The 20,408-nt window shown below is 41.3% G+C and overlaps 1 protein-coding gene across 1 annotated transcript in view; it reads right to left on the bottom strand.

Moving 5' to 3' along the window:
• ARMC2 (armadillo repeat containing 2) overlaps positions 1-20,408 on the bottom strand; it is a gene marked incomplete at its 3' end in the record, with an annotated part of 87,545 nt that overhangs the window by 20,991 nt on the left and 46,146 nt on the right. The window contains exons 10-11 of the mRNA XM_081094861.1: positions 10,735-10,880; positions 6,470-6,569 (exon numbers count right to left, since the gene is read on the bottom strand). Of these exons, the coding sequence (XP_080950987.1) occupies positions 6,470-6,569; positions 10,735-10,880 (246 nt within the window). The remainder of the gene's footprint in view (positions 1-6,469; positions 6,570-10,734; positions 10,881-20,408) is intronic.

Below are 20,408 nucleotides of genomic sequence, written 5' to 3'. Positions count from 1 at the left end.
GACATCCCCTGAAGGCTGCCGGGCTGCCAGAGGGATGTCTGATTGCCATCTTAGGCCCAATTCCCCCGGGAGCAGGCCTAAGCCAGCAAGTGGTCACCCCCGAGGGGTCCCAGACTGCGAAAGGGCACAGGCCAGGCTGAGGGACCCCCTACCCCCGAGTGCACAAGTTTTTGTGCACCGAGCCTCTAGTCTATATATAAAAGCCTAATATGCAAAGTGTCCCCTCAGGAGTTTGACTGGGAGACTGGGAGTTCGCTCGCTCGCTATGACGTGTGCTGACCACAAGGGGGCGGTGCAGAATGAAGGAAGGCCCTGGCCAGCAGCCAGAAGACCCCAATCGGCCCTGATTGCCAGCCAGGCCTAGGGACCCTGCCTGTGCACGAATTTTGTGCACCAGGCCTCTAGGGTTTTTTTTTTTTTTATGTGCCTCAGGCATGAAACAGCTCTGGCCACCGACACAGACATCAAGCTAGGCTGAACTAAGGACTGTACATCTGCTTTGCATCTGACTGATATAAGAGCAGGCCTCTAGTCTTAAAATAAAAGTTGGTGGTTGTGTCACTAACAAATCAGCAACTCATGGCCGATCCAACCAACGGGAGGTTAATGAGTTCTCCCTCCAGCAGGTGGCAGTGAGAGTCCCACAGGAGGGGCCCTGCGCTCAGCTCTCCTGAGCAGCCCACTCGGACCAGCACCTGGGCCTCGTCACTGGGATGGCTATCAACCCACTATCAGTGTTATCAGTGTGTTTGGTCCCAGGACCACTTGTTTTGACACCAGTCTGGCGGACAAAATTTACAGGACAGTGGATGGCACCATCCCGTTTTCTCTAGCTAAGAGCACCCCTGGGCTGCCGGTCCGAAAGGCAAAAGGCCTGTGGTTGTCACCACTGACTGGGGAAACGCACACCAACACCTGGCACAGCTAATGTGGCTCCTGCTCTGTGAGAGTCACTTCCAGCCGCACACCTGGAGAGAAAGACTGACCCTGTGTGGCTGATTAGATTGATTTAGAATCTCTCCAGGTTTTGTAGAAAACCTTCTGCTGTTAATATTGGACAAAAAATGTGCTAAGGAACCACCTTAATTTATACCACAGGTTCCCCAACCTGCTGTTCATTTGAATCCCTGGAGGAGCCTCCTAGAAACAGGTTCCTGGGCCCATCCCAGCCCTGGGTCAGAACCTCCCAGGGTGGAGCCTGAGAACCTGTATTTTTAAAGCTCCCCAGGTGACTCTGAGGATAAGCCACTGATTTAAATCAAGACAGAATTAGAAATTGCACCACCTTAATAGCTATTGTTTTTATAATATCGATTTGTAAGAATCATCTATGTTCCATGCTAATCATTCTCACAACACAGATGTGTAGAAAAGAAAAGCGAAAATCTCATAGAGACAGATTTTGAAAAGACCCGTTCTGATACGCTGAAGTCAGACTTTACCTTGACACGAGATGAATATGCATAATGTCAAGAAACAGGAAAAAGGTTACTTTTGGCATTTTCTCGCATACGTTCTTTTCTTTTCATGGGAAACAGCAGCAGATGGGGGAGTGGGTAGTCTACTTCTCCCGGTGGCCAGCGGCCCTGTGCTCTCTTGGTCCCCAGCAAGATTTCCCCTGTGGCAGCAGCTGGTCACCCTGCTGCAAAGCTCCTCGCCCAGATGAGAAGGTCACTGAAAGAGGCTTGTGTAAGATACTTCGTTTATTACTAGAGAGGGGTTTCTTTTCTTTTAAGATTTCTGTTTCTGTTCTTTGAAAATATAGTTGGCCATTAACACGATTTAACTGAACAGTGAGTCTCAGGAAAAGGAAATCTCCGCCGATTCCAAATGTAGTCTTCAGGCTTTTAAGCCAGAGGCAATGCTGAGCCCTCAGGACAAAGATAAAGTATAGAGACTGTTTCCTCACTTGGTGGTAGCTGTGTCTATTAGGAGACTGCAAAGCTTCTGAGGTTTATGTCTGCAACCCACAGTTAGTGTTGCAGAAACGTTTCCTGGAGCTGAAACAAAAATAGTTATAGGAAGCGATCATTCTATTTAAAAGGCTGCCGGAGAGCTGATGTATGTTTCAAAGGCCAGTCCCAAGCCTCAACTGTTCACGTAAACCTCAGGTGAATAGACTCAGATCATGGTGTAGAATTTCTGGAAATTAATTTTCTTTCTAGGAAAGGGGGAAGATCAAATCGTATTCCACTGGCCACCTGGGCCAGGGGAATGTGAAGGTGCCGTACTCATCTGAAGTAATTTAAAATCCATCACTTCAGTTTTGTTGTTGCGTAAGGCAGCCCACCAATGGGAAAAGTGGGGGGTGGGGATTATGTTTTCCTCCTCCAAACTAAGGAGAAGTAAATATTTATGGAAGAAGTACTAGAGTACTATAAAAAATATTTTATGATACTTTACAGACTTCAAAACATTTTACATACTCAAAATTCATTCTTTAAACACGTATCGTGAGCCTACAATGTCAAGCATCATCTCAGGTGTATCAAGACAGGGCCTCTGTCCTTTAGGAACTCCCACTAGTGAGTGAGGCAGCTACACAAGTGATAACCACTTGCAGAATCACAAAAGAAATATGTATTTATAAAGACCTATGGGAGCTTTTGGTTAATGATATTAGGAAGTAGTTGGGACACCTACCAACTTCCTTGTAGCCTGAATAAGTTTCCCAGCTCTTCTACAAAAGTTTGGTTTTGAAGAAAATATAAATTATGCATCTATTTCTCTCTCGCACAAAGAAAACCAACAAACAAAACAAAGCTGGCTCAAAATGGTAACATTTCATTCTTTGGTACAAGTAAAAGATAGTATAAAGTCAAAGTATAATTTTAGGAATGCTAACAACATGATCTTTATACAAATATAAATTAACACATTTAAAAAAATTAACTCATCAATGAAGGATCCAATACAATGATAAAGTTGGTTCTAAGAACAATCAAAGAACTGGGTGTTTATAAGCACTAAAAAGCATGTGGGATAAGGTTACTAGGTTAGATACACACCTGGCTAATAGCCTACAGTAGCGATTTTCAACCGGTGTGCCCCAAGAACGTTTAAACATGCAATATACCTGACTATTTATTTTAGTCAGGGGCACTGACCTCTTTTTCCTCAGATTGCCAAATGAAAGAATGACAACAGCCAACACAATAGCCAGTGTGAATGAATCAAAACTATACCTATTTTTATTATCAGATCAGCAAAATATATGTTTTTGGTGTTGCTGCAAAATTTCAGTAATTAGTGTATGTGTGCCATGAGATGAAAAAGGTTGGAAATCGCTGGCCTACAGGGTAATAAAACCATAACTTTGGAGGTTATCTTGTCTACCAGAGAGAAATCTACAAGTTAATGTGTAACTTTCTGGTGTCTGGGCTCTAAATGGCAAGTTTAAACACATTCCCATTCTCCTCAAGAATAAGCCCTGCCGATGGAACAGCGCCCCAGCATGACTTTGTCCGGACATGCAGCCTCCCAGGCCACACCCTGTCTCTAAGTTTTGCATAATTTTTCTTAATTGTAGTGATGTGGTTATTAACATCACGGACATACTGCTTAGATCCTAGCTCCGGGTATACTAGCTGGGTGTACTAGCTGCATGAAAGTCTTTAAAATGAGGCACTGATGAGAGAAGAAGTGGCTGGTCTTGAAAGGCTCCCCAGAGAAGGGGATGTGAGAGGTGCATCTTGAAATATAAATCTGCTTTTGGGGATGAGAAGTAACCAGGGAAATTTCATCAGAGTCTCTTAGGCCCTTCTCACTAAGGGTCTATTTGTATTCAATATTATTTCAGACTTTTTAGGTGTTACTTTTAACAAATGTGGTTATGATGTCCACCTGGTAATTGCAAGCAAATGCGTAATTGTCAAAGGCAGGCAACCATTACCAAAGGCAGAGGTAACAACCAAGAGAAAGGGAAGAGAGAGAAATCTACAGGAAGAAGACATAGACGTTTAAAGAACCTCATGGATAGACTCCTGCTCCCAGTGTAGACAAAGATCCTCTGGAACATCACGATGAGGCTAAGTTATTTTTAATGTCTTTTGTAATACATTTAAATATGACTTTCACCACAATGATTGAAATAAGTTTGGTGATTAAGGGGATACATTGTAAATTTTCTTGATGGTTCTGAATAAACAGCATGTTACCAAACATAGTTTGTAAGGTGCTCTTTGTTCTTTGGATCAAAATAATTTTAATAGAAACACAAAATTATAATGTAAATCAATAGAGAAAAATATGGCGTTTAAACACTAATATTGCTTTGCAGATAACTATTGGACTAAGGTGAAAAGTAGTTCAGTGAGAAGTGTGGTAAATTTTTTGCCAATTAGAATTTAAGCCATTTAGTCTCTGGAACCAGAAAATGCATACCCTTCCCATACTGACACATCAAGTGTCTCATATTGGCAAGGTACCAGAATTTTTGTCTGTTTATTAAACATGGCTTTCATCTAAGCTACAACCAGAGAGACAAATAGTATCTATTAGTAATGCCATAAGGCTGTTTGTCATTACTCAACAGATGGGTGTTCTTTCTTTATAAGTTATGACAACTTGAAATCAAACTGTTAAAAACAAGTGTTTTCTTTCATCCACATTTGAAAAATTCTAGTGCAAGGCAAAATGGTTTTCTCCAGTAACCGTCATCTAAGTTATGTCTGACCAAAACACCAGAGCAAAAAAAGAATGATGATAAAATACATTTACAATGAAAGACCATGAAGTAAATCCACAACAGAAAATTACAATGTAAAATCCACAACTAAATCTTTTTTATAATCTAAAATAATACTTTTAATGCTATAGTATTTAGCATTTCTACCATTTTAGTTTTTTCCCTAAAAAAGAAACCAGTAGGTGTGCCTAAGCTTTTCATGGGATTAATTCACTTGTCCAAAGATTTTAGTTCTGATAATATATTGTACCAAAATCTAAAATTATAAATGCTTAATGGACATTTACATTAACAGGAGATTGTGAATACTTTAAGGTAAATTAGTCAAACTCATTCATTGACAAGGCAAATTCTTACCCCTTGAAGTCTTTCACAGCATGTAATTTAGAGAAAATATAAAGTACATAGAGAAAGCCTTTGTAAGCCAAATACTCGAAATCAGAAACTTAAATGCATATTTGAAAATCAGTTTTTAACAATTGAATAAAAACTTAACCCTTTAAGCAAGCTTTTATCATCTTTAAAATGTAGTAATGATATAGTAAGAGCAAAGAATTTTTCCTGTCATTCATATAACCAAAAAGAGACCTGCAACCTTTTAACAAATCATTAATAATAGTGTAAAATCTGAGAAATTTTATCATTTTCATTATTTTTACCCAGTTCTGTACTTGGCTGAGTAAAAATAAGCTTAATGCTATTTGTGGCAAATAGGAATTATGTTGTGAAGTGGCTTTGATTTGGTTAATATAATAACAAATGTTCTTAGCATAAATGTAACTTAATTGTTAACTGATGAAATTTACGATATGATTTTGAAAATTAACCATGTATATAAAATGTCTCCAGTAAAGAGTTGATGTCACTGTGATCATTTATAAAGGTGAATAAAATTGGACTGCATTTAACGACTATTCAAAAACTTATAATATAAATTTATATTTGTACTAAGTACTATAGTTTTATTAAGGAGAAGTCTTTGTGAGTTCTTCCTTATTTTTTTATTTCAGAGAGAGGAAGGGAGAGAGAGAGAAGGATAGAAACATCAATGATAAGAGAGAATCTTTGATAGGTTGCCTTCTGAACACCCCCTACCCAGAATCGAGCCCACACCCTGGCATGTGCCCTGACCAGGAATCAAACCATGACCTTCTGGTTCATAGGTCAATGCTCAACCACTGAGCCATGCCAGCTGGGCGAGTTCTTCCTTTTTGTAAACAACTAGACATGGTTTTGCCCAATTCATTAAAACCAAATTATTTCCTTTAAATACTTATGTAGAAATTTTGTTTTCTAAATATAAGGTCAAAGAAATAGAGAATTTCAGTGCCAGACGACTTTTTAGAGTATGCCAAGTGTAGGGATATCCCAAGCTTCAATTTACATCAGAAGTCCCTACAGTTTTTGTTGATTAGCAGATGGCCAGGCCCCTCCCCACCCATCTGACTCAGTAGGCTTGGGGTGGGGTCTGGAAATAACCAGTGCACCCCCACCTCACTCCATGGTGATTCTCATGTAGGGGAAGAACAAAGCTGTGGTAGTCCACCCACCCGCTCCCTAAATCAGGAATCCTCCTACCACATGGACATTTTATTGAGGCTTTTTCTGCCTCAAACTACTCCCTCCCCAACTCTTTGCCTCCTGGGGGGCAGCCCATTACACATCGAATGGAAGTTTCTAATAGAAACCTTTACATTTAAAACATCAAGTCATTCAACATGAGCTTACATGAATACGCCGATACAAAGACACACTGAAGAATTAAATGCACGAAGAACTGACCTGCTTCTTCTGATATTTGTTTATCAGATTCAAAAACAAGGCGTAGCATCTGGAATAGTTGGCCAAGGCAATACAGCAGTCACGGTAAGGAGTAAGTTTGCTGCAGAAATGCCAAATGGGAAAATAAAAATAAACGTTGTTTTTCTATAAAATTCAAGTACACACTGTGTAACTTTAAATGCAGGTCTTCAAAGCATTGCCCAGTGCATGAAGAGAGTCTAGAAATAGCCCACACAGCAGTCCAGAGAAGCCCGGGAGGTTTGCTGTCTGCTGTAGGCTCTGGGGGCATGGAGTGGGGAAACAAAAAAAGTTCTTGGATAAACAGAGACCTGAAGCCTGTAACACATGCATACAGTGGAAATTTTCACAACCCACAAAATCATGGTCCAGGAAATTTAGACAAAATCTGGTTGGATACCAACCAGTGAATCTCCTGGCACCCCACCAGCAGCAAATGTGCTAGGGCATGTGGCTCTTTGGCCCCTTGAGTGTGGCTCTTCCACAAAATACCACTTGCGGGCGCGCACGTACAGTGAGATTGAAACTTCGTGGCCCATGCGCAGAAGTCGGTTTCCGGCCTGGGCGAGTCTATTTTGAAGAAGTGGCGTTAGAAGAAGTGGGGGGGGTGTTGGTTGGTCGGGCGAAGGAAGACACAGCGCAGGCGGGCTGTGGTATACGCAGCGCAGGGGAGGCGCCAAATTTCAACAGCACTTAAACTATATAGGTAGGTTAATAACAATGTACCTACCTATATAATTTAAGTTTAAAAAATCTGGCTCTCAAAAGAAATTTCAATCGTTGTACTGTTGATATTTGGCTCTGCTGACTAATGAGTTTGCCGACCACTGTGCTAGGGGTGCACACTAGGCTGTTAGGGGTCTACTAATATCAGGCAAAATGGACCAGAAGACAAAAATCCTTAAGAATAGCTTCAAATTTTCTAAAGCAAGCAAGCATGCAAACAAACAAAACCAACAAGGCAATATTGACAAACTTACATCAAATTGGGAGATATTCATAAATTTCTCATTAATTGATAGATTAATAGGTAAAACATCATTACTATTTTAGAAACTTGACCATGTACCAGGCCATTAACAAATCTCAGTACATTTTTTGAGAATTGGTATCTCACAGATCATATTCTCTGGTCAGTGAAATAAAATTAGAAATCAATATTTAAAATCGATTAAAAACACACTTTTGGAAATTTAAAAACACATAACTTTTGGGTCAAAGAAACATGAAAATAAAAAAAGCACTTAGATACACTATAAATACTACACAATACTACCAATTAACATTGTTGTGTTATGTAACTAAAGCAGTAGTTAGGAAAACAAATAAAGCCTTAAAAGGTTGAAAAGACAAGAATTGAGTTTCTAACTAAAACAGTTAAAAGAAAAATATACCCAAGGAAAGTAGATAAAATGGATGAATAAGGATGAGAACAGAAGTAATAAGAAAGAAAATAAATATGCAGTAGGGTGGATCAATAAATCTATCGGTTCTGCAAAAAATTGATAAAAAATTGGAAAGACTGATAAAAAAAAGAGAAACATCATAAATAATCAATATTAGGAATGAAAATCAATATTAACAATAAAGAGGCAGTGTAAATAGTGGTGAAATGTATGACCTCTAGAGCTAGACAAGCTGGTTTGAACTGCAACTCTGTGATTTACTAGCTGTGTGGCCCTGGAAGAGCTGCCAAACCTCTCTACGCCTCGATTTCCACATGTAAAATGAGGATAATAACTACAGTTTCTGTCTTTTAAAGTTGTTATAAGGAGGAAATCAATTAGTAGTTGGCAAGTACTTAGACTATTGCCGGGCATGTAGTAGGCACTATCAAGTATTTGTTAAACAAGTAAAATAAATAAAAAAGGACATAATTAGAGATGGATAAGAGGATATTTGGGACAATGTCCCAAAAATGTTGAGTGGCAGTATTTTGTAGTATTTGTAATGTATCTAAGTGATTTTTTATTTTCATGTTTCTTTGACCCAAAACCTAGATAAAATAGACAAATTCACAGGAAAAAATAATTTTTTTTTTGAAATTGACACAAAGAGAAATAGGAAATGCGGTTAGGTACTTGACCAATAGAGAAAGTGACTCAGTAGTCAACAATATTCACACATACACACAAGGATAAAATAGCTTCTCAAGCAAGTTCTATAAGCTTTTCAAGAAAAAGATGTTTAATTTTCACAAATTCTTCTAGAAAAGCAAAAACCCCAAAATACTTTCCAACTTGTTTTATGAGGTTCGTGTAAACCTGACATGAAAACCAGATAAGGCCAATATGACAAATGAAAAGTACAGGTCAAGTTAACTCATGACCATAGATGAAAAATCCTAAACTACATGTTAGTGAACCAAACCTAGCAAAATGTAATGGTTTAACATGAAAAAATCTATTAATGTAATCTACTACATTAAATTTATAAAAGGAAAGCCACACAACATAGATTCCGGACAAGCATTTAAGAAAATGTAACAGCCCTTCATAGACAAAAGTTTTCCTTGGCCTTCTAAAGGGTATCTATAAACACCTACAACAAATACTATTTTTAACTGGTAAAACCACAAAAATATTTCCTTTAAAGTCAGGATAAAAGCACTAGGTCAAGCACTCTCACAACTTTGTATGGGGCATCCTAAGCAATCTGAGAAGAAAGAGGTGGGGACATGGAAGAAGAGTTGTAATAAATGGGAAAACATTATCCTCCGAGAGAATCTATAGATAAACTCTTACATCTAAAATTCATCAAGATCCATGGATACCTAATAATCAAATATCAATACTATTCACATATACCAGCAACAACCCATTAGAAAACAATTTTTAAAAGATCACATTCATAATCACAGCAAAAGCTATGAAGAAATAAATCTAACAAAAGATGTGCAAAATACTTTTAGAGAAAATTATGAAATGCTATTGAAAGCTATAAAGGAAAAGAAGACATCATAAATGTTTATGGATGAAAGACTCAGTGCCATAAAGATGTCAATCTTCCCCCTCCCACCCCAATTACTCTACATACTCAGTGTAGGTCCGCGAATAACCCCAAAGGTCCTATCATGGACCTTAGCTGATTCTCCAATTCATAAGGAAGAGAAGAGAAGAATTTGGACGTTAAAGGAGAAAAGAAGTGATGGATTCATCTTATAGCCAGGCAAATTAAATCTGTAATAGTAAAACACTGTCTGCTGGTCTGAGAATAGACCAAATGAATGTGCAGAAACAGACCTATAAGTGTGTGGAACCTTGTGTTTGATTGACTAGACATTTAAAATCAGTGGGGAAAAAAGATGGTGTAGTTGATTAAAGGTGCTGGGACAGTTGACTATTCATCTGGAAGAAAAATTAAATCGGATCCCCAGATGCCACCATACACAAAAATAACTTGATCATTTGCCAGTACAGTGTTTCTAAATGGGAGTTGTAAGTGCCCAGAACAAAGCTCAGGAAAGTGCAGTGCTACGAGATCAAATCTGATGTCACATTCTCAAACTGGGGTCAATCACCAACTCAGTCTTCAGGAAGTTTTCTATTTTTTAAAACAACCACAGTACTAGAGTTCAAGAAAGGGCCAGGTCTCTTGAGAAGGATCATTATGTAAAAACACCGGCAAAGAGCAGTGAGGAGGAAGAATAAATGCATACTTTAAAGATGGTTCTGAAATTTGACATCGTGCTTTGAGGCAACCTGGATTCAGGTGATCATCAGTTCTGCAGTACAGTGCGGACATGACCAGTTTATGTGTGAACCAAAGTTCAGCCAAACAACAGAAATAAAACTTCTATTACAAGTTGTCAGAACAGACTTTCTCAGCAATGATCTCCTTATGGAGTTAAAACCCTTAAAAGATTACAAAAGTATTGTTTCCAAGTATATCAGAAAGTTTGCCATGTTTTTGGAAATAGTTCTTCATCTCCAATACACTAACGGAAATCTTTGTTTGTTTTGTCTGCTTTGTAAGAAAACTAGGATAACTCACAACTCACCAAAGAACTAAAGTGACTTACAATCAATGAGTTTAGAATCATATTAGAAATACATAGGAAATGGAGTCATGGATTTACTAGTAAATCATTTATTCTAAACTTGGGCCATTAGATTTAGCTTTGCTGGTAGGTGAAGTAAGACGCAAAAATAGGATTCCTTGCAAGCCACACACACAAATATTAAGGATAACCTGAAATCCAAGCATTGGCATTTTTGTAAGGCTACCTTGTTGCTCAGTCTACCTACCTGAATATTCTGGCAATATTGGTGCAGACATCCTTGTCACTCATGTACTGTCCCATCACCCTGCAGAGCTGGGCCAGGGCGCCGATGCTCAGCAACTTACTTCTTGCTAGGGGTGAATCAACCAAGTTTCTCAAAGTAGCAGTCATCTAGGATAAAAGCATGTTTGTGCCTTTTTTTAAAAACTGGAAAATATAGCAACACTAATAAGCACAGCACAATTCATCCCATAAGTTTCATTATATTTGTTATGCATCTCCCACTAGAGAACGTGGGCCTAGGCACAAATAGAATAAAAAGAAAACCAAGAAATGAATACAAAGAAAGCCAGCACTGGTTCAAAGGTAAAGAATGAAATATTCATGTTAATAATCAATTAATATACCAAAGCCCCAGGGTAACAGAAATCATCATCTGAGTTTGTCAACAGAAATAAGATCTTTAGTGACTCCGCAACGTGCCATATCAGTTAAGAAACGTCTTGTCCCATAGTCTTATAAGTAGCACCAAGGAATGCTGTGGCCAAAGAATATTTAAGACCGTTAGTTTCATTCATTCTCTTCTAAGAGGGAAGTATTGATTTTTTGAAAATTTGTCTTATTTTTGTAAAAAAGGTTCAGGAGAGCTATCTACTTTAGCCTTTGTCTAAAAGTAGAGAAGAGAACAACTTAGAAAATCCATAAAGCTAACATAGTTGTTATCTAATAAGTTTAATACGCACTGTGATTTGTCCTTATACAATAGTACAGTCAGGTTACTAGTTAAGAGAGTCAGATCAGGAGTTGGATGGCCTGGCTAAGTTCCAGACCCTCCACTCATTAGCTTGGGTTAGTTAGTTAACCCCCCAGAGCACATTTTTTTCTCATCAGTAAAGTGGGGGTGGTAATAATTGCCATGAAGTTGTGAGGATTCAATGAAATGAGATGTGGGAATGGCGTTGCAGGTGCCAATTACCTAACAACAGCTCAAGAATCCTGGGTTTCATCCCTACCTTTGTTGTGGGACTTCACATCCAAAATGCAGAAGAGAGATCACTGGTCTCACAGTCAAATGATGGAGATTCAAGTCCCAAATCTCCTCCTAGTTATATGACGGAGGCACTCCTCTTTCTCTTGTCACACCCAAATAGTCATCTGGTCTACCTCTTCTCTCCATCACCAGGTCGCTGGTTCAGTTTAAGCCACTTCATCTCTTTCCCACTTCATCTCTACAGCTCACTGATCAGGCTCCTTCCCATCTCTGCCTTGTCAGGTTCCTCTCCCCACAGTGTCTCCCAGAGGGAGCATCTCAAGAGCCAATCTTCCCTGTTCAAAGACCTCCTTTGGCTTCTGGTGGCCTATTGGTCAAAGTCCACATTCTAAAGGCGCTTCACTCTCTACAGTTCACCTCTCCAGGCCCATCATCATCATCATCTCCTCCTCCTCCTCCTCCTCCTCCTCCTCCTCCTCCTCCTCCTCCTCCTCCTCCCCACCATTTAGACTCTGCACCATACACAATGCCCTCGTCATGTCACAATTACAAGCCTCTGCCCAGAATGTCTTCCTCCATCACACTCCACACCCTTTCTGCAGTCTGCTTACCTCCAGCTCATTTTCTGGACCAACCTGAAGCTCACTTCCCCATGAAGATGCATCAGTGGTTGATCACATCCTCTTCCAGGTTAACAAACCATCCTGTTCACACCCACATCTCACCTATCACAGAATCATAGCTACTTGTTTCATGTACCTTCTCCCATGATGAGCTCCTCTAGGGCACAAACCATTTCTTGTTCCTCTGTCTACTCAGAGGACAACAAACATGCCCACGAAAAGCTGGCTGGATGAAACACAAAAGGAGAAAGAGCAGAGGGGGATAAAGACAGAAAGTGGGGGAGGGAGGGAGATGAAGGGACCAGGGAGACAGAAAGAGAGGCATTTCTCCTTTAAGGAGCCTCTGGCAAGAGAGTGCCTGGATTAGCAGAGGCCTGGTGGCAAACCAGAGTCTGCACCCTGGGGGAGGAGGGTTAGGAAGAGGTCACCGGGCAGATGCAGCCCTGAAGGCCCCGCATTTGGAGAGGCTGGCTGTGAGCCACCAGTCTCACAGCGGGTGTGGGTATGGGGTGAATGCTGGGCCCAGTCAAGTGGCTTTTTCTGGGAAAAATGTAAAAAGATCGGTGGGAGGAGAGGCTAGCTAAATACTGTGGTAACAGGAGAGGCGAATTCCAAGTCAACCCACTTAACTCTCAACCTCGGTCCAACTTTTAACAGAGATAAATTTGCGGAAATCATTAATGAGCCCTGTGCTCTGTAGCAGTCTTTGCTTCCAGCCTCCAGGAAAGCCCACCCACTGGGCCTGCAGGAGTTCACCAGAGTCCAAGCCTTATGCTTAAAAAAATGTATCTGTTTCTTTCTTAACTTTTTATTCTAATTCATAATATTCTGGACTCTTACTTGGTTATGCACTTGCCTATTTTATTGTATATAATCTTTTAAACCATCTCAAATACTTTATATAAAAAAAATAGAAGGAAGAGTTAGATGCTTGGTTAGCTTCCTGACTGGAACAATTCCCAACCTCTTAGCTACTCATCAAGATGTAGCAAACTGAAACACATGAGTTTCGATTCTTTTTTTCCCCATGTCTTAATGAGCAGCCCCTTGGGACAGCTATACTGAGTCAGAAGGCAACCAGTGGGGGGAAGAAAAAAGAGAAGAATGTGGAATTGACAATCCACAAAGAGGATTAATAAAATGTTAAGTGCTCTTCTTTAGTAGAAGTTATCAGATGATGTCTGGGACAAAAGGGGACTGACATTTTTGGTATATATCCAGGAAAAAACATTACAGTGTAATTCTGGTGACTAATCTACTGCTGGAAAATGACTGAGCTACTCTCTACAACTTCATGGTACTTGCTTTTTTTCTGAGGCAGTTACTTCTCTCTGTATTTCTCCAGATTCCTGGACATAAGTGGTCCTAGCATTGCCGCTGCCCCCCTCCCCCCCACCCCCCCCCAAAAAATCAGAATGTCCCGGTAAAATGCCTGGTGAGCTTGGCAAAGCTGTCCTATCTCACATTGAATTAGTTGAGCCTCAAGTTCTCACTAAACAGTCAACATGGGGAGCCCCATTTTAAAAAGAAAAATTGTATTGAGACACGATTAGATGATTTATAGAGGCTCAAACAAGCATTTCAACACAACAAAACTAGAAGGCAAAAGATTTGGCATCTATTACTTTCAAATGGATGATAGGTACTTTATTCTCAATTTCAAATTATGTTTGCAATGATTAATTAATTGAAAAACCTTCGAAAAACACAAGAAATCTTAAAAATGAAGGTCCCCCCGCCAATTTAGATCAGCGGACTTATATGAAAGACAACACAGGCCCAGCAGATGTGGTTCAGTTCCCAGCATTCTCTGCGCACTGGAGGGACACAAGTAGGGAGGGCTTGGTGGCTCCCCTGAGCTTCCGTGTACTGCTCATTTCCCAGTAGATGACCCCCTCTCTTCCCTTTGTACCATTTACCTGTCAGCGTCCCCAGGCCCTAGAAAACTCACCAGATTCTGCTCCAGGAGGCATTCAGCCATCAGAGCTGCCCCAGATCAGAGGAGCCAGATCACAGGCAACCACAGAACTCCTGTTTTGGTGCATCAGAAGTTCAAAAGGCTTTGTGGCTAGCAAGGGAACTTTGCCATCAATCATGCCATTGTTGGCTGAAGAAATATTTTCCCGATTTTAAAAAACCAGCATTCAAAGAAACCTTTGGAACATGATGCAATTGAAAATTGTACCCATTAATAGTTTGAAAGGTATTTTTCTTCCTCTACCAAAATTAGCATCAAGATTCGGTTTTATTTCTTTTCACACTTTGAATGCTATTATGAAAAGGATTTGAGCAGCTACTTTATGCTTTATAAAGCTAGCTCATGCGCTTGATCTCATTTGCTCCCTAAACCAACCCCAGGAGGCCAACAGAAAGGTAGTATGAGCCTCACTTTTCAGATGAGGAAACTGAAGCCCCACCAGTGACTAGGTAGGTGGGCATCTCAGCCTCCGACTCCCTGTCTGTTGTCTCCCTCACTCCATTTGGCTGTCTCTAAAAGCATTTTATTTTCTCAATCATCTGGAATACCCATAACCAAAAATCCCTCGAGCTTTATTTCAGCTGCCAATGGCAAAATGGTTCACTTCCCGCTGATGATGTGACAGAATAAACAGGACAGCCAGAGACCACGAACAGTGTCAAGTGATTTAAGACCAAAGCCACATCATTTTCCAACCTCAGCAAAACCATCCCCCTCTATTCATAAAAGCACATTCAGTTTTTGGATTTGTGCCTAACTGAGACCACATATATGCCAAAGTCAGAGCCTCTGTGGTAACCCAAGAAGTTTCATATTGTCTCATATATGATTAGCACAGTCCTGGCTGAGACAAAAGAAACCAATGACAAGATGCTGCTATATACATGCAACCACAAGCACCAAAAATTCCCAAGCCTTTCATTGGCGTTAAGGCATATGCATATGAAAGTAATACTAACTCCTAATCCTTATAATGCCTGGTGCCTGGCTATGGAGCCTGTTTGGCACATTCCTTCCATGGGTGTTCTATGTCAGCAGGAACAGGTTCTGTCCTCCTCAAACCCTCAGTGTCCTACTTTGAGACTCTAACGTTTGCCTAGGTTTATTATATATCCATTTATTGCCCTACATCGGTTACCTTGGTAAAAGGAGTAGGTGGCTGCTTCTTCTAGTCGTGGCTATTATATGTATCACTATAGCTGGCATTTTGAATGACCACTATTTTATTGTATATAATCTTTTAAGCCATCTCAAATACTTTATTAAAAAAAGAAGTAGGAGTTCGATGCCTACATAGAAATAAACGATGTACAATGCCAATGCAGTAAAGCAAGGGAAATGAGTCTGAAAAGGCAATGCATTAAGAACTACCAAGGGATTACACCGGTTTTCACAATTCCATGTTAAAGTTAGGGACGTTTCTTTACTGCCACACAAATACAACGAAGGGATGAGGATGAAGCCGCTATGACAGCAGTTGAAAGCAAGTGGCTCTCCCCAGAAATAGCAGGAGCAGGAATACTTATTTCTTGCCTTTGATCTGCCTTTCTGGTGAGGAGACTTCCTTTGGTGTAATACTCCTGGCCCCTCTCCACCTCTCACTTCCTGTTGGTGAGCACAGGTGTCCCCTGCTCCTCCAGGGGCGGCAGCAGACTGAGACCCAGTGGGCAAGTCTAATTTGGGGGTTCAGGGTTAGAAAGCATGCCTGCCTCAGCCTAAACTGCAATCCTTCAACCATGGTGGTCGCTTTCTCCCCTTTCCCATTTGCCTTGGTTTTTCTCTTATTTCCAAGTTCAAAACCACAGACATTATATGTTTAGGGCCTCTGAGTCTCCTCAAATCTTCGGACGTGTTGTGTCTGGAGAGTCTGAGGTAAAATGAGTTGCCTATATGTAGCTCCTTCCCAAGAAGGGAAGAGCTAGGCTCTGCCTGCCTAGTCTCAGGCCCATTGGGCAAGTGGCTGGTTAGTTACACAGTACTGGCTATCCTTCACAGGATACAGGAAACTTCATAAGTAGAAAATAGCTGCCCCCTTCCCACTAACAAATACATCATTAAGAAATTAGCAAGCCTAATAACCAACACCAAAGATTATGACAAAAACACACACGCCATTTTGCCCTGGCCAGTGTTTCTCAGAGGTTAGAGCATCAGCCTGCACACCGAAGGATCTCAGGTTCAATTCCCAGTCAAGGGCAACTACCTGGGTTGCAGGGTGGCTTCCTAGCCTTGGTGAGGCGCCGTATAGAGAGGCAACCAATTGATGTGTTTCTCTCTCTCTCTCTCTCTCTCTCTCTCTCTCTCTCTCTCTCTCTCTCTCTCTCTCTCTCTCTCTCTCTCTCTCTCTCTCTCCTTTCTCTCTCTCTCTCTCTCTCTCTCTCTCTCTCTCTCTCTCTCCTTTCTCTCTCTCTCTCTCTCTCTCTCTCTCTCTCTCTCTCTCTCCTTCCCTCCCTTCCCTCCACTGTCTCTAAAAATCAATGGAAATAATATTGAGTGAGGATTAAAAAAAAAGTTTCATCTAATCTCAAAAACAATATGTGAATAATCAAAATACACCACACAGAGCACTCTAGTTAACTGTGTTGCACTCTATCAATTTTCTTGCTTTAGTAACGTAAGATGTCACCACTGGGAGAAGCTGGGTGATGGGTACACAGGACCTCTCCACTATGTTTTCAACATCTTGTGAATCGAATCTATACTTAGTTCAAAATAAAAATTAAAAAAAAAGGCAGACCCAAAGAGTAAACACTGTGCATTCCGTTTATATTAAATTCCAGAACAGCAGAGCTTATCTATGACGAAAGGGATCAGAAAAATGGTTCCCTTTGGTGGGGGTGGGTAGGAGAGTGGGAATTACCTGGCAAGAGGTGGGAGGGAATTCCCGAGAAGTCCACATCTTGATGCGGATGCGGATGTGGATTACACGGCTGGATGCTTTTGTCCAAACTCATCAAATATCAGACTGAGCATTTCTCTGTATCGTAATAAATTACAGGCCTCCATGAAAGCAATTAGAAAAGGCACGGCCTCCTCTGCTGCTTCCTAGCCCAGCAAAGTCTTCCAAAGAGATGCTTCAAATATGTTCTCTGTCTAATCATCCAACCTCTAATAAAATTAGCTGTGTCAATTTAAGAAACATAATCATGGGCATATTTGCTTCCATCTTATAGGTAAGCTGTTCATTTCCTCCAGAAACCAGAGCAAGTTTCCATCAGGTAGAAGTTACTGCCTTGGTCCTGATTCCATGATCTGAAGAGGCAGGCTACCCATAGGCAGGTTAAGCCAGAGAATGAAAGTTAACACACTTTCCAGCTTATGTATGCATACTCGTAATTTACTTGGTAGTGTGTGTGTGTATGTGTGTGTGTATGTGTGTGTGTGTGTATACACATACATACATACATAAATGGTCGAAAGAGGTTTTTTTTAAACTAGATAAGAATTCAGAAGCTATTGCATAAAAACTAAAAACAGCGTGAACATCTCAATCGGAGAATGGTTGATTATTTGAAGTATTGAAAGAATATTATGCTGCCATTAAAAAGAATAAAATAAGTCTATAGAGTTGACTAAAGGGGTTTACTATTGTCAAATGAGAAAAGAGAAGTAATGCATTTCTACATTCTTTTTGAAAACGTACGAGTGTATTAAAAGCTGCTGAGCACCTCAGTGTGAACAGAGTTGGCTAACTGGGTGGACAGAAGGAGAAACAGGGAGAGAAAATAATGATGGAAAACAAGCAAAACAACTATTAAAAAGAACCTGGTCCATGATAAAAAGCAAGAATTATATAAAATTATACATATGTAAGCATATAAATGCATAAAAATGCTTAGAAGAGTGGTTACTAAAATGTTAGAGGTATGTTATCTCAGGGATAAAGCTGCTTTATTTTTACACTCTTATACCTTTTTTGTATTTTAACTATATAGTTAAAATACAAAAAAGGTATATATATATATATATATATATATATATATCCAAAATAACCATTTATTGAGGGAAAGTTTGAATAAGTCAATGACACTGGCAGCATGAAAATCATGTTTCTTAAGTAGAATTTTGAATGATTCATGACTAAAAGAGGTTTTCACAATCTTTTTCAAAATGGAGACAGACCACAAGTCCAAAATTAATAATCATCATAAACACTTTGAGCATCTTTATACCAGGGCCTAAATCTAATTTTTAACACACTTTCTCAAAGGCTTCAAGTACTCTGAGTGCTTAATCAATCCTCTTTAATTGACAAGCACATTTCAAATCTCATGAATTATTACATCGAAGATGCTATTATCTGACATACAAATGCTATTAAAGAGTAAAATCTCATCTAAAAAAGAATATAGAAGCTGAAGTAGCTCCAATGAAAATAATTTAACTATGAAATTTAATCTGCCACAAAAGAAGTAATAAAACCCTAACACATAATTCATTTTTCCTTCCTGCCCTGGTCATATTAAATGTGTTCAGTTCTGTTACCTTCATTCCTATAGTCTCAGGCCTACATGTCATCTACACACCCCCTCAAAGACTGTCCACTCAATATCATTAACTTTCTGGGTTTTTTTATTGTAGACATAATAGTCATGACATTTACTACCTGTCATCATGAATAATCTCCATCTCTATATATAAAACCCTAATATGCAAATAGACTGAATGGTGGAACAACCGAACAATCAAACAACTGGTCACTATGATGTATGCTGACCACCAGGGGGCACATGTGGAACATGGCAGGCGTCGGCCGCAGTGGGATGGTAGAGCAGGTGAGCGGGGGCGCCAGACCAAGGCAGAGCACCAGTCACTGTCATCAGGGCGAGCCTCTGGTGGTTCCTGAAAATTCTTTGCTCCTATGTGCTGCAGTCCTGCCTGGCACTCACACCTCCTGCCAGCACCTACCCTGCTCACACTTGCTGCTGGTGCTGGAGCTGCCGCTTGCACCCGCTGCCAGTGCCTGGCGTTAGCCCCAATCACTTGGCGCCATTAGCGGGTGCATGCGGTGGCTGCTGGCCCCAATTGCCCCTCAAGGCTTCTCCACCTCCCCTGCTCCTGAGGGGCGATCAGGGCTGGCAGTCACCTCTTGCACCTGCAGCCAGCACTGAAGCCACTGCTCGTACCCACTGCTGGCACTGGCCCCAGTCGCTCCACACCATCAGCGGGTGCAAGTGGTGGCAGCGGGAGTGGGGCTGCTAGCAGAGAGGGGACCGGTGGTGCAGAGGATGGGCCGAGACCCACCTCTGTGCCCACTGCAGCCTCGCAGCCCACAGTTCCTTTTAAGGTGCACAAATTTGTGCATTGGGCCCCTAGTCCCATATAATAAAAGAGAAACATGCAAATTAACCATCCCTCCGCTATGCTCAAGCCACGCCCACAAGCCACGCCCACCAGCCAATCAGGAGCAAGTATGTAAATTAACACAAGATGGCGGCAGCCACAGAGCTGGAGCAGCAGGAGGCTTGGGTTGCCCCCAGCGATGGAGGAAGCCAAGCTTCCTGCCTGCCCTGGCTGGCCCAGCTCCGCTCAAGGCTACAAAGTTTCAATTATAGAAGATAAATAAATCCCAGAAAAAAGAAAAAAGGAGAGGTTGGGAGCTTGGGTCGCCGGGGGCATGGCCAGCCTGAAAACGGCCCTCAGCCCCTCACCCAGGCTGGCCAGGCACCCCAGCGGGACCCCTCACCCCACCCTGAAGGGGCTATGGGCAGCCTGAAAATGGCCCTCAGCCCCTCACCCGGGCTGGCCACACCCCCATGGGGTGAGGTCCCTGCTGGGGGGCTTGACCAGCCTGCAAACAGCCACCAGCCCCTCACCCAGGCTGGCCAGGCACCCCAGAGGGACCCCCAACCTGATCCGGGACACCCTTCAGGGCAAACCAGCTGGCCCCCACCCGTGCACCAGGCCTCTATCTTCTATAATAAAAAAGTAATATGTAAATTGACCCTAACAGCAGAACGACTGGGAATGACTGGTCACTATGACACACACTGACCACCAGGGGGCAGATGCTCAATGCAGGAGCTGCCCTCTGGTGGTCAGTGCGCTCCCACAGGGGGAGCTCTGTTCAGCCACAAGCCAGGCTGACGGTTGCCAGCACAGGAGTG

Source organism: Myotis nattereri (genome assembly GCF_964212035.1).
Source record: "Myotis nattereri genome assembly, chromosome: 6".
In the NCBI taxonomy this organism is placed as follows: domain Eukaryota; kingdom Metazoa; phylum Chordata; class Mammalia; order Chiroptera; family Vespertilionidae; genus Myotis; species Myotis nattereri.
Note: the sequence above shows the minus strand (reverse complement) of the source record. Positions and strands in the feature narration are given on the sequence as shown.